Source organism: Pteropus vampyrus, unplaced genomic scaffold, assembly GCF_000151845.1.
Source record: "Pteropus vampyrus isolate Shadow unplaced genomic scaffold, Pvam_2.0 Scaffold5, whole genome shotgun sequence".
NCBI classification, from domain to species: Eukaryota; Metazoa; Chordata; class Mammalia; order Chiroptera; family Pteropodidae; genus Pteropus; species Pteropus vampyrus.
The window spans coordinates 2,786,250-2,799,005 of NW_011888786.1; the positions used below are offsets into that span (position 1 = coordinate 2,786,250).

The window sequence follows — 12,756 nt, forward strand, 5'->3', positions numbered from 1 at the left end:
CTAACTGAGGAAAAAGAAAAGAAAAAGGGGTTAGAAAAGGAGAGAACACTTGAGGAAGGAACTTCAGGTGTGAAACACTGAGATCGATCTCGTTCTAACAGGTGGCAGCTGGTTAAGGACCAGAACGGTGACCCTTGAACTTACCTCATATAGACAAAGCAGGTCTGGAAGCTGCAGGAAGAGAATAAAGATTTACAAAACAGAATAAAACTGGCGCTCATGGCTCCCCCAGCACCACTCTGCTGGATAAAGGCAGGTCTCGTCCCAGAGAGCAAGCAAAACAACTACTCGTCAGAAATATATTGCACGGTGTGGGAGGAGGGAGGCGACCAGGGGAAGGAGTGAGTGGGGGTGTGGGGGACGAGCGGATATGATCATCTGAATCTACTAAAAAAGCCCAATGCATTTTTTCTAGTTACACCATATCAAAATTCTACTGATACAAACAAGGGTCAGCAAACAGGGCCAGATAATAAATATTTTCGGCTTTGTGGGCTCTACATGGTCTCTGTTGTAACTGCTCAGTTTAGCTCTTGTGGCACAAAACCAGCGACTGACAACATCAAAGTGAATGCGCATGGTGGCGCTCCATCGCCATGGGCCGGACTTCCGATTTAGAAAATTAATTTTATGTTTGAAAAGTTTTACACTCCAAATCCACTAGAATGGAGAATCAACCAAATTATCGCTCTTCAAGTTATACTAATGTGGCCAAAGTAAAAACAATTTGAAATATTTTTTGATATGTTCCCTGAGTTCCTTTGTTACTCTAACACCTAACGCAATAGATAGATCTGACAGATCAAAGGGAAAAGTATCCAGTACTTGTTGATTAAATTGAATGATTTCCCATGAAATATGTGTGGCAATTAGTAAAGCAGAATATCTGAAAAATTCAGTAATGGCTGACAAAGTAATGGGATATAAAATATCCAAGAAGTCTAATAAAAAAACATCAAGACAAGGGATTATCAAAGTAGCTGATTTATATTTAACAAAGTATTATGGCAAGAGTGAGATGCTCTTTAAGACCTAAAACTCTTTCTTTCCCTGGGAAAATTACAATGCTAGGAAAAATACCATTATAAACCGAATGGATTTTTATTAAAAATTCCTGATTTCATTAGAATACTTTTTAAATAACTGAATCAAAGTTATAATTATTTTATTTATGGAACTGGCAATTAGCAAAGTGGTTAAATGAAGCCCATCTAAAAATGAATATGTCGATGAATTTACTAATTTTTGCATTAAAATATCTATCTTCATTTCATCCAAATTAAAATGTGAATTAAAGCTTGGGGAGACATTGATCTCGTGTTTTCCCAAATTCGTAAATGATTTTGTCATTGTTTGTAATATAGTAAAGCCACATGAACTGACAGTAATATAGTAAAGCCACGTGAACTGACAGTAAAGCCACATGAACTGACTGCTACCACAGCTGTTCCGTTCTTAACACAACACGAAGCAAAATCTAATACACAAAAACGAAACGTATGAAACAGACTGATCAGAATGTGATCACCTTTGGCTTATAAATGTTTACCAGTGTTCTCTTAATAGTGAATCTTAATAAAGCACTTAAAATTTTGATCACTCTAACTTAATTTGTATACAACAAGGACAAATCTAGTATGTAAATTAACATATTTTTGCAGTCATTCCATTATTTCTAGGAATATCGCAATAAATATAGAAAAATCCTAGCAGGAAACTAGGTAGAGCGACATTTCCCAATTACGTTCCCCAAACCATGTTCAGTCGGATATAAAAAGTTAGGGTATGTATAAAGTTTAGAGAACGTCGCTTCTCGTGCCAGCAGGGCACTGTGACTCGATAAGCCCAGGAGAGAGAACTGAGCAGTCCCCACCACGGAACCCTTTGCACACAACATCTCGGGCGGCCAGTGTTTCTGGGGGAATACATCTTTGCGAATGCTTGTGCAGCGAACTGGATTAAACTGTGAATCATTTGGAAATGTTTTTTTCTATCAAAATGAAATTTAGAAAATCATCGACTCTAGCTTCAGAGTTTTTTCCATTAAATAATAATAATGCTGAATCACCGCACGTGAAGGAACTCAACTTGAAATTTTATTTAAAAATGTTTAAAGATATTCTGTGCCAAGGGTTGCCTCCACCATACAAATCTAAAAGGATACCTTGAGTTAGGACTAAAAAATGTGGTAAAACGTTCATAATCAGGACCAGAGGAAACATGATCTGTCTGGGTTTCGGGCAGTTGAAGGAATATACTGTTAATTAAAAAGTCACTCATCAGTTACACACCTATGTGAAAACCAGAATTTTGAATGAAAAAAAAATGCATATTCAGTCATTTTTGAGGTAGATGACAAAAAGGAAAAAGCTGACAAACTGAACATTTTTCAATGATCTTAAATCCAAAGTGTCAACCTGAATTCTGATTTTTTATGGGAAAACTTAACACTTTAGGATAACTATAAATTTAATAACTACAAGTCGACATTAGGTTATTCTAGTCTTAAAATATCCTCGAAGGTATCCAAAATCAGTTTATTTACATCCGGATATGTATCAATTAGAAAAGGCACACGTTTGCTCTGGGAACTTTGTTGAAAGATACTGATATTAAAAAGGTCCACATTATTTTTTTCAATAGTCATATTCTATTTCAGGCCATTATCACCTCAAAAATCATCCCTTGCTACGGGCCCTTCACATACCCCATTTTGCCCTCCCCCTCAAATCTATACTGTGCACTACTATTCAAGAACTCTCTAGAATTACACTTTGATCACACAAGAGTAGCTCACTATTCGTGGAATTCTTGGCTTGGTCTTTTTGTCCTTCCCTTACACCCACGTGGTGAGTCCAATTATTTACTATTAAGCTAAGGGACCACCTTTCTCCAGGCTTACATTCTGGCAGCTGAGAGAAAATCACAAAGCTGTCCATCCTATTATTTCTTGGGACAGTATTTCACACTATATCCACATTACCGATACCTACCATACTTCTTTGACTACCTCTTGATTCATAGAAAATACTCTAACATCCTTAACATTTTCCCCACGAAGTGATTTGCATCCTCATACATTTAAGGGGGAAGTGACTCTTCTGGCCAAGACCTCTCTCTCTCTAACGATGCTACAATCGACTCAGGGGCTTCGCTCCCCTTCCACGCTTGCCATCGCATTGTGTCAGCCTTTTCCACCGGCTTCTTCCCAGTGGCATCTAACATCTTTTTTTTTTTTTTTAAACCCGCCTTTAACAAGGATTCCCTTTCATTATCTCCCTAACTCCTTTCCAATCATAATCATTTATAGTTTTCTGTGCTAATTCCCTTCATTTCCTCTTCCGGCATTGACTCAGTCATAAGGTTTCTGGCTCGATTAGTCCACCAAAACTGCTCTCTCCCAAATCACTAAATTAACCTCTTGTGCTATATTCGATGGAAAAGTGTCAAGGCTTAACTGACCTCTTGACAACAGTTTCCACTGTTGTTTTCTCCACTGTTAGAATGCAATTTTTTTTTTTTTTTTGCCACCCTCTCCTGGCTTCCTCTCTCCTCCTGCCCCCTTTCATCCGTCTCCTTTTGTACACATCTCATCTTTGGGGCCATGGGATTCTAGGCTCTTCCCACTTTACAAGGAACAATCTCTTCCATTCTCATGGATTCAGTGACTTGCTGACGCTCAAATTTTTACCTCTAGCTCAGACCTCTCTCTTGAGTGAAAACAAACTGCTCCCTAAACATCTTTTCTTGAATATCTCACTGGCTACCTCAAATTCTTATGTCTAAAACTGAACACTTTGAGCGTTTATACCACAGTGCATGTTACCATCTACCTACCCAGATGGTTAAGCCCCAAACCGGGATGTTATCCTTTATTTCTCTGCCCTCTAAGATGTATTGATTCTACTTCACAGATCTTTCTCAAATATATCTATTCTTCTCCATTAATGCCGCTCTTAGGGCTCAAACTATTTTTTTTTTTTCATTAACTGATGCTTCCCTCAGGAGCTTTATCTTTTGCCATTTTCCCATCCACCTCCCTGCCTCCATCCTTCATTTCTATTTTGTGACTCAGCTATTTGAACAAAATTACTGAGTGTTCCAAACAAGCCTGAGCTCTTGTGTCATCTGGATTTTCTGCATACAGTTTGCTTGGCCTGAAATATTCCTCTTCTGACTCTACTTTGGCCCCCTTCAAATCTCAGCTTAGATGTGACTCTGCAGGAGTCCGTGTCTAATTCTACGATTTCCTCCCTATGTGCTCCTGCATTCCACCTCTCCTGGATCACAGCACGCATCTTTCCACTGGAATTGCCTATTCACTATCCTCCATGAGACGACAAGCTCCATGAGAGCTCCAACCATGATTTTAACCATTCTTTCTCCTTAAAACATATACTATCTTCCTTAAAACATGAAATACACTCTGTTTGTTGGATAAAGAAATGACATAGGTCTTATTTACTCACTTACATGGAAAGGGAACTTTTTGAACCTTTGGCAGTGCTTAAGACCATATTGTAGGCATTCATTAAATATCTGCTGAACTAACAATAGGATGGAACTGCATGCACTTCTTCCTCCTTTCCATGTCCACAGTTGAAATACAGCAGTACAAATGTAGTAAAGTAAAAATTTTAAAACGCCTATGTATTCGACTGTATCTGAACAGTTAATTTTGAAATGTACAAAAACAAGACATTTGCGGTAGAAACAAAACTTTTCACCAATAGAAATATTCCATAATTCATTATATACATTGAATTAAGAATTCTTCTAGAAAAGTATTATCGTTAAAAGTATCTCTCAAGTCTCTAAGCACTAATTATTCTATGAAGAAGAAAAACACATATAAAACTGATAATGAATTTTAGTGTCATTTCCAAAAAGGCAAAAAGAAGTATGAAATACTAAGAATGAGAAAAAAATAACACCTTAAGAAACATTTAAAAATCAGATAAGTATAACAAATATTGTTTTAAATACAACTCTGTAAAAATGTCCTTGTTGATTGAGTAAAAAAAAAGAATGTTAAAAAATAAAGAAGGAAAGTTATCAGTAAAAGATAAATAAAACTTTAAGCAGAACAGGAAATAGTACTCATAATTTTAAAAATTGGAAAAGAAAGACTCTTATGATACTCAATTTTTATATATATATCACAAAAGGATTTTGAGATTAATTTGAAAAGATAGTAATTAGGCATCTTCCATCTTATATTTCTAGGGGAATCTCACATTTAGTGAGATGAAGAATCATATTAAAATAAACTTTATATTTATATCTTAGGAAGATACAATGGTTAAGAAGCTGGAAGGACAAAATACAGTTCTGTTGTAAAATGAGTTAATGCAAACTACCTCTGGTAAACTCCAACAGCATGAAATGAGGATGGTATAATAAAAAATGAAATACTACTTTATTCTCTATTCACGAGTCTTTTAAAAATATGAGCGTATATCTTTAGGCAAATCATCTAAGGTATTTTTTTAGATCACTATCAGTCTTCTCTCTTTTTTCCTGACATACTATTTGTTATAATGTTACTTTTAGTTATCCTGAAGGCATGAAACAAGGGGTATTGTTTTTAGATTTGATTTTTCTTTCATAATGGCGACTCTAATTTGACCACCTTTTAACATTTTAATCATTGCATGTTAGATAGTCAAAAATTTTAATCACTGCATGTTAGATATTACTGAAATAGGTATTTTAAAGTTATTTAGTTAAATAACTGAATTTTGGGGGCCATAAAAATCATCTTACCTATTAAAACTCGAGTTTAATTACTGCTTTTAATTTTTTAATATAAAACCTGATAGTATTTTTATAACTTTTAAAAAAGTTTAAAAAGGTAAAAATAAAGCCACTAATACTGCCCCAACCCCCAAAATATACAATGTAACAATGCAACTACATGGTAAAATATCCTTAAATTTCCAGATGTAACTCGGCACTCTTTCGTGTCAGGGAAGTAATCAATAAGCACTACCACACTCTACAATATCCTGAATTGTGTAGCACTTATCAGTGGAGCCAGAACCGGCTACGTTGGCAACTACGGCATTCATATTTTCGCTGTGTTCTAAGGTGTCTCCCTGAGGCACCAACGTCAGGCTGGGACACCTGAGTGAGTGAAGCAGTCATTTCAGTTTCGTTCTGAGTTTAGCCTTCAAATTACTTGCATATGACTTTCTCCCTAGATAGGCTATGGATCATCTCTGGAAAGGAATCCTCATCTTTATATCCGTGGTCCCTAGTTCGGTGTCTGATGTGAAAAAAACTATTTAACAAGTTTGCTGATTTATTGAAAAAGGAAGTGTTCCCTGAGACTGTTTCAGTAAGTCTCATGACTGGCTCCCAAAGCGGTGCCAACGGGCCCGAGGCTGGCCCCTTGCTATTATGTATGCACAGCCTTTGCCTCTTTAGCAATGAGATGAGTCTGTACTTCTTTCCATGTGTCCTGGTCGCAGAGTTATTGTCACACAATAAATATGTATTAGCCTGGAGTGTAGCAGTTAAGTTTTAGAGAGTTATTTGGGCATATATTCTATCAAACTGTTTTCTATATTTTATCTTAGATCTATCAAATGCAAGAGCAGATAAATTTTTTGTTAATGGTATACGTTTAGAAGCTTTCTATGTCTCTATTTAATATATTTTAATTTGCTTGAAATCCTGGACACATTAAGACGTGGGGAAGTGCACTGGTGCATTTAGCAGCGCCTAATTTCATGAGTTTCATACTAGGTGCCAAGAAATTAGGTTGTCCAAATATTTTGGAAATGATTTAAAACTGAATCAGCTGTTCCTCTTCTACCCATTAGCTCATACTTTACTCAAGGCACCTACAATGAAACTTTAAAATTAAGTAGAGAAAAACTTACCTAGTTGGGACTTTGAATAATAGTTTGCCATTTGTCCGCTGTTGCAAGACTGTCGTTTATGTCTTTTCGTTGACATTTCTGTGGTCTTCCATGGAGGTCTTTTTCTTTTGTTCAATTTGCTAAGGTCTTCGGAACTATCAGAAGGAGTCTTGTCACTCTTAACACATTTATTTAATTTATTATTGTCAAGTTGGCCAGGAAATTTATCGACTGAAGCACTATTTGCTTTAGCATTTTCTCTTTCTTTAGACTGTTTCTTAAAAGAATTTTGCCTAGCAGAATGGGATCTTAAGGAAAAGCGCTTTGATTCTTCCGCATGAGTCTGATGATTACTTCCACTGTCAACGGTTTCAGGAGAGTAAATGATTGTATTTAGTTTAAAGGTATTTCTGTGTTCAAGATAGTTGATCTTCCTCAAAAATATTCTACAATCTTTTAAGGTTTTTGATCTCCAATTATTTGGACATACATTCCCCAGTCTTGGTCCCTTTTCAAAATCTTTTTGGCTGCAATTTTTTCCATTCTCCTTTGCTTCTGACTGAAATTTATTCTCTAAACTAGCATGTGTTCTGAAGTCGGACATTGCCACCCTCCGTTGCAAAAAGTCATCCCTGATCTCAGGTGGCAAAAGAAACTGATTATCCACTGTGCTTCTTCCTTGGAGTGGGATGTCAGCATTTGTTCCCCCCTTAGTCTTATTTAAAAATTGGTTCTGGCAGAAAAATCTCAAGTTCCTCCTTTTAGAGATCCAATCGCCTGTCCCATGGTTATGCAGCTTTCCCTCTCTTTTCCACCTTTCATGTTGCAACCTCTTAAACTCAGTCCTTTTGAATCTAGCTAGTGTCAAATTACTTTTCACACTTAAGAGTGGAGAGCTAACCATTTTATGCAGTATATGCAACTTCCCTGCTGATTTTGAAGGAGAAGATAGTGCAAATTTTTTAAAGTGCTTTCTGAAGGGGCTGGCATTAAAATCGGAATATTTGGTCCCTAATTTAATTCCTCTGGTATTTATTACTTCCAAAGGGTTTCGAGCATTCGCTTTTCTAACTAGTGAAAGGGACTGTGTTTCTGTTGTTTGCATAAACCAGGTACAGAGTTCATTCAAATCATACTTTTTCCGAAAAAGCATTTTTACAGGTGAAACTTCGAGTTCTAAAACACAGGATTCCAAAGGGTTTGCTATTTTCAAATGATCATTTGCGGTGTGTTCTCTTTTATGAACACAATTTTCAGCTTCATCCCCACTCACTTGCACCCAAGCATTTGTTATTTTTTCAAATCTATTGTTTAATTCCTCTAATAAGGAATCGTTAGAAGCAGAAGCGGCCCACCACCTGAGCAAAGGGTTTGATGAAATTATAGGGTCCAAGGATACTTCAGAAATGGGTATTAATTTATTTTCCCAAAACTTTTTTGCAGTCCTTGAATTCCTAGCTCCTGGAGTACTTTTGGGAGCTATTTTTATTCTTGACTGCCTACGTTTTTCCTTCTGTCTTTTACCTTTCTGCAAATGGAGTTTATATGATTTATGGAGCAGAGTATTTCTGTAAATAAGTGAGCTAGAAGATGCCAATGAATGTAAGAAATGCAGAGATGGTTTTCTGTCCCTAATAGAATGTCTCAGAGGTACAGCAGCAACCATACTTTTTGATCCACTCTTACATACATCCGCTTCGTTGTGCCTTGTATCCATCCTATTGCATTGGGGACCATGTTTTTCTTCAGGCAGGCTTTTTTCTACTACATTCTCTTGTTCTAAAGGCGGTAAGCAGCTGCTGATACTTACTTCTCTCTCCTGAGGTGAAATTCTATTAATAGTTACAGATATACCAGAGATTTTCACTTTCGCAGGTCTACCAGGCTTCCTAATTATTGCCAAAGGCTTCTGATTGGGTCGAATAATGTTCTTGGAAGGTTGAGGTATCACAGACTTGTTCTTGATAGGTCTAACATGTTCAAAGCCAGACCCCAAGACCTCACTTTCAGTAGTCAAACTCGAAACAGCACTTAGTCTTTCACCCGAGTCAGTTTCGTATTCTCTAAGATTTCTGAGACTATTACATTCAGTTGGAAAATTGGCAGCATTATTGTTTAAAGACACAACACTGCTTAGGTTTGCACTTCCCTCAGAAACATGCCTTTTAGTTCTTCTTGACCTTCCATAAATAACAGTTACTGTAATACTCTTCTTATAAATACCTTCTTTTACTTCTGATAGGAGAGATTCTGGGCTGTTCTTTCCGGCGCTGAAGGACTCATTCTGGCAAATGGTGATGTCTGTCTGATCGGTTTTAGGTTTCGGTGGTCTTCCAATTGGTCTCTTAATCTGTTTTACAACCTGGGGACCTATTTTTTTAGGTCTGCCTGGTTTTCTTTTGAAAGATGAATCAACTGCACTGCTTGAATTTTCCTTAGTTTCTTCGTGTGGCTTATCATTATTTGTGTCATCTACAAACATTGCAGAAGATTCTGCAGTTTCTTTTGTACAATTAAATTTGTTTAGTTCTCTTTGAAGAGTGTCACTGTCATCAAGAGTAGAACTATAATTCTCAAAGTTAGCATCTGGGATATCCTCATTTGTTTCTGTTTTTTTTTCAGTTACATGATGGTCTAAATGTTTTTCCGAAGAAGAAAGATCAATATTTGATTCAGAATTACCAACTGAAGTTAAAGTATATTTCACTCCTTCACTGCTTTTAACCTCAGATAAAAACATGAGTTTGATAGGACTAGAATAGCTGGAAAAAGAGCTTTCGATGGCTTCATATTTTGTTGGTACATTCTCAACAGTGGAAATAAAGCTACCCGTATCCAAAACAGATGACTTTTTCAGATTATCAAGTCTTTTGTTATTCAAATCTATTGGAGGCATATGGTTGCTTTTGATATTGTTGGATGCTACCACAGATCTTGATAAACTCTGTTCTTTGCACATCATTCTACTTACAGTAAGAGTCATATTTCTACCAGCATTTTGATCTTTACCATCGATTTCTATCAATTTCTTGGATACTTTATATCCTTCCAATAATGACTGATTATTCCATGACTTCTTGGCCATATTTATCGTATCTTCCAAGCGCTCCACAACAACTTGTAAATTAGAATTCATTGCAATTTTGTTTAGATCTATATTGTGTGAGCTTTCAATTTGAACATTTTTCACTTGATCTTTTTTTTTTGTACAGTCAGAAACTTTTTTGGCCTTAGGGGATTTTTTGAGAACATAATTATTTGTCACATATATAGAATACCACCCTGGAGGCACAATGTTTCGTTTAGTTCTGCTCAAAAGTCCAGGAACATCACATTTCAAAAGAGTTTGCATATTCTGTAATTTTGGATTCTCCTTATGATTTCGCAGGAATTTTTTTCCAGCTGCAGATTTCTCCTGTGAGTTTCTTATGCTCATTCTCTGAGGGGTAGGTGTTTTAAAGCTTTCTGAAAATGTGTCAAAAGCCAAGTTAGTTTCTAAATTATGAAGAGGTAGTTGCAATGACTTATGTAATGCATAATCTGGTGAAAATGATATTTCTGCATTATTGTCTTGAAGGCTTTTCAAATTTTGTAAAGAAGGCCCTTGGCAATGATAGAATTCTTCTTTGTCCGTTGAAAATATCACATCGTTGCATATCAATTTCCTTGAAATTTTTTCACTGCATCTTTTTTTAATAAAATTTTCATTAAGACTGGCAAGTTCTCTTTTTATCTGTAAAGACTGCCTTCTAAACATAGGAGAATCAGGAGAGTTGTACATTGCAAATAAGGTTTCTTGACGTTTTCGAAATCTTGTCTGAATCATTTTATTTTCTACGTTTTTATCGTGTTGACTCAGTAATTCCATAAAACTGTAATCACTGGCTTTTGCATTATGCAAGAGGGAGGTTATTAAATCTCTCAATTTTAAATCATTATCTGTATTACAATCACTGCTAGATAATTTTATAAGGTTTGTCATATCTGTAGTTTCTATTGATTTTAATTTTTCATTAATGCGATCCATTAAATCTTGAAAAATTACAGTTTCACCTTTTTCATGATTTGCAGTACAATTATTGCTGTCTTCCAAGAGCAAAGAATCAGAGTTACTGGGTTTTTCAGTTTTCTGTATTTTACCTTCATGATCACCCTTGTCACTGCTTATTTCTGCTGGTGTGAGAAATGGAGGCTGGTTAATGTTTGTTTCAAGTCTGCTATTTTCCAAGGCTGAAAGCTCTGAGATGACATCTTTCAATTTTTCGAATCCTTCAGTGTGAACAGGTGACAATGGTGGGGGTGAGGGACTTCGAGATCTACAGATATCTTTAAGACTGACTGAAATGTCACGTCCTTCCCTCGACGAAAGAGGCTTAGTATAAAAGGCCGATTTTGTAGAGCGAATGTTTGGAAACGGTCCAGAACAGCACCTGTGAGAAGTATAACTGTTTGCAATTCCTCTATTCACTACTGTCTTAATGTGTTCAATAGTTACAGTTTGGCAAGATAAACAATGTAAATCTTTAATACAGACTGGCAGAGGCACAAACACAGGGCTTTGTCTTTCATTCTGTAAACACCCGCTTTCTGCCAGCCTATATTCACAACTACAGAACAGACCATGTAAATCATCTTCAATTAGGGGCTTTTGAGATTCTGAAGACACAGTATGTGATGTGTTACAACAGCAAAGAGAAGCAGCGTTCTGCTCTTGGACTAGAAATTTCAACATAGCCAAAACTCGTTGCTGGTGATGTATGCACAAAGATTCCAAAACTTTGCTTAATGCAGATTTTTCTTTTTCCATTTTAGTAGCTTCCTCTGATTTTGCATCAACAGTTGAACTAAAAAATGAAAATCAAACAAAAAATGAATTACAGCAAAAATACCAATGTTATAAGGAGTTATAATTCTAAGAGTTTGAACAAAAGATATTTTGGTATTGCTGGACTCCTAACTCCTACAGAGCTGTAATAAGGACATCTTCATTTCTGTTTAGCAAAAATATAATGAAGCACTGATGACAACTTCCTATGAAGAAGTATAAGTGTCAAAGCAAAGCCCTAGTTTTGTGATATAAAAGCTGATGATTATAGATATATTTACAGATTGCTACCATTTAGTGCTCTGAATATATTAAGAATATTTAACGGAAAGTGCTTCAGAAGGAGTTAAAATTTTTATAGAGTAGACAATTTAAAAGTTATTTTGATAATTATCAGTCGATATTAGTGTAAATAAGAAAAATAAGATGTAGGAGAAAATCTTTCTTATCTTTATTAAAAATAGGTATTTTTTTCAGGTAATAAAAATAAAATTATTAATAAAAGAGCTCTGCATAGTCACAAGGAAAATTAAGGGATTTAGATTTCATATAAATAACAGAATGTCTTTTGTAAGATTAAGCTGCAGGCATTTTAACCTAATAAGAAAATAAAAAATTTAAGCTATTTAAAAATGAAATCTATTTTAATTGATTTTAATACTAAAGTAATTACATTGAAACTAAAGGCATTACTTACCTAATTATTTAATTTCAAATGCTGGAAAATGTCCCACTGCAGCAACTAATATACATCTAACTTGAACTAAGACTCATGATTACTTAGCAACCAAGGTAGAAGTCTACAAAAAACTTTTTAAACTTCAGCTATCAGCAGTAAGAAGAATAAAATATATTAAAAGAATTCTGTTTCAGAAAAGTATCCATTTAAATCAAACATATCACCAAACTCTGTACATGAAAACAGCCTCCCACTCACGATTTCTTATATTTGTTATTGCTAGTAGCTCCTGGTTTGTAGAAATTTAGGGTTAGAATTGGGATATGCTGATTATGAATTGCTACAGAAAACTGCATATTATTTAATAAAAGGTTATGTTCACGTAT

At 35.6% G+C, this 12,756-nt stretch overlaps 1 protein-coding gene across 8 annotated transcripts in view; it reads right to left on the reverse strand.

Annotated features, from left to right (window-relative positions):
- The window catches only part of LCORL (ligand dependent nuclear receptor corepressor like), a 118,634-nt gene that overhangs the window by 8,236 nt on the left and 97,642 nt on the right, over window positions 1–12,756 (reverse strand). For 7 of the 8 annotated variants that reach the window (XM_023534040.1, XM_023534037.1, XM_011365049.2 and 4 more), the window contains one exon: window positions 6,888–11,710. The exons of the other annotated variant lie outside the window; for it this stretch is intronic. In XM_023534040.1, coding sequence (XP_023389808.1) covers window positions 6,888–11,710 — 4,823 coding nt within the window. The remainder of the gene's footprint in view (window positions 1–6,887; window positions 11,711–12,756) is intronic. 8 annotated transcript variants of the gene reach the window in all.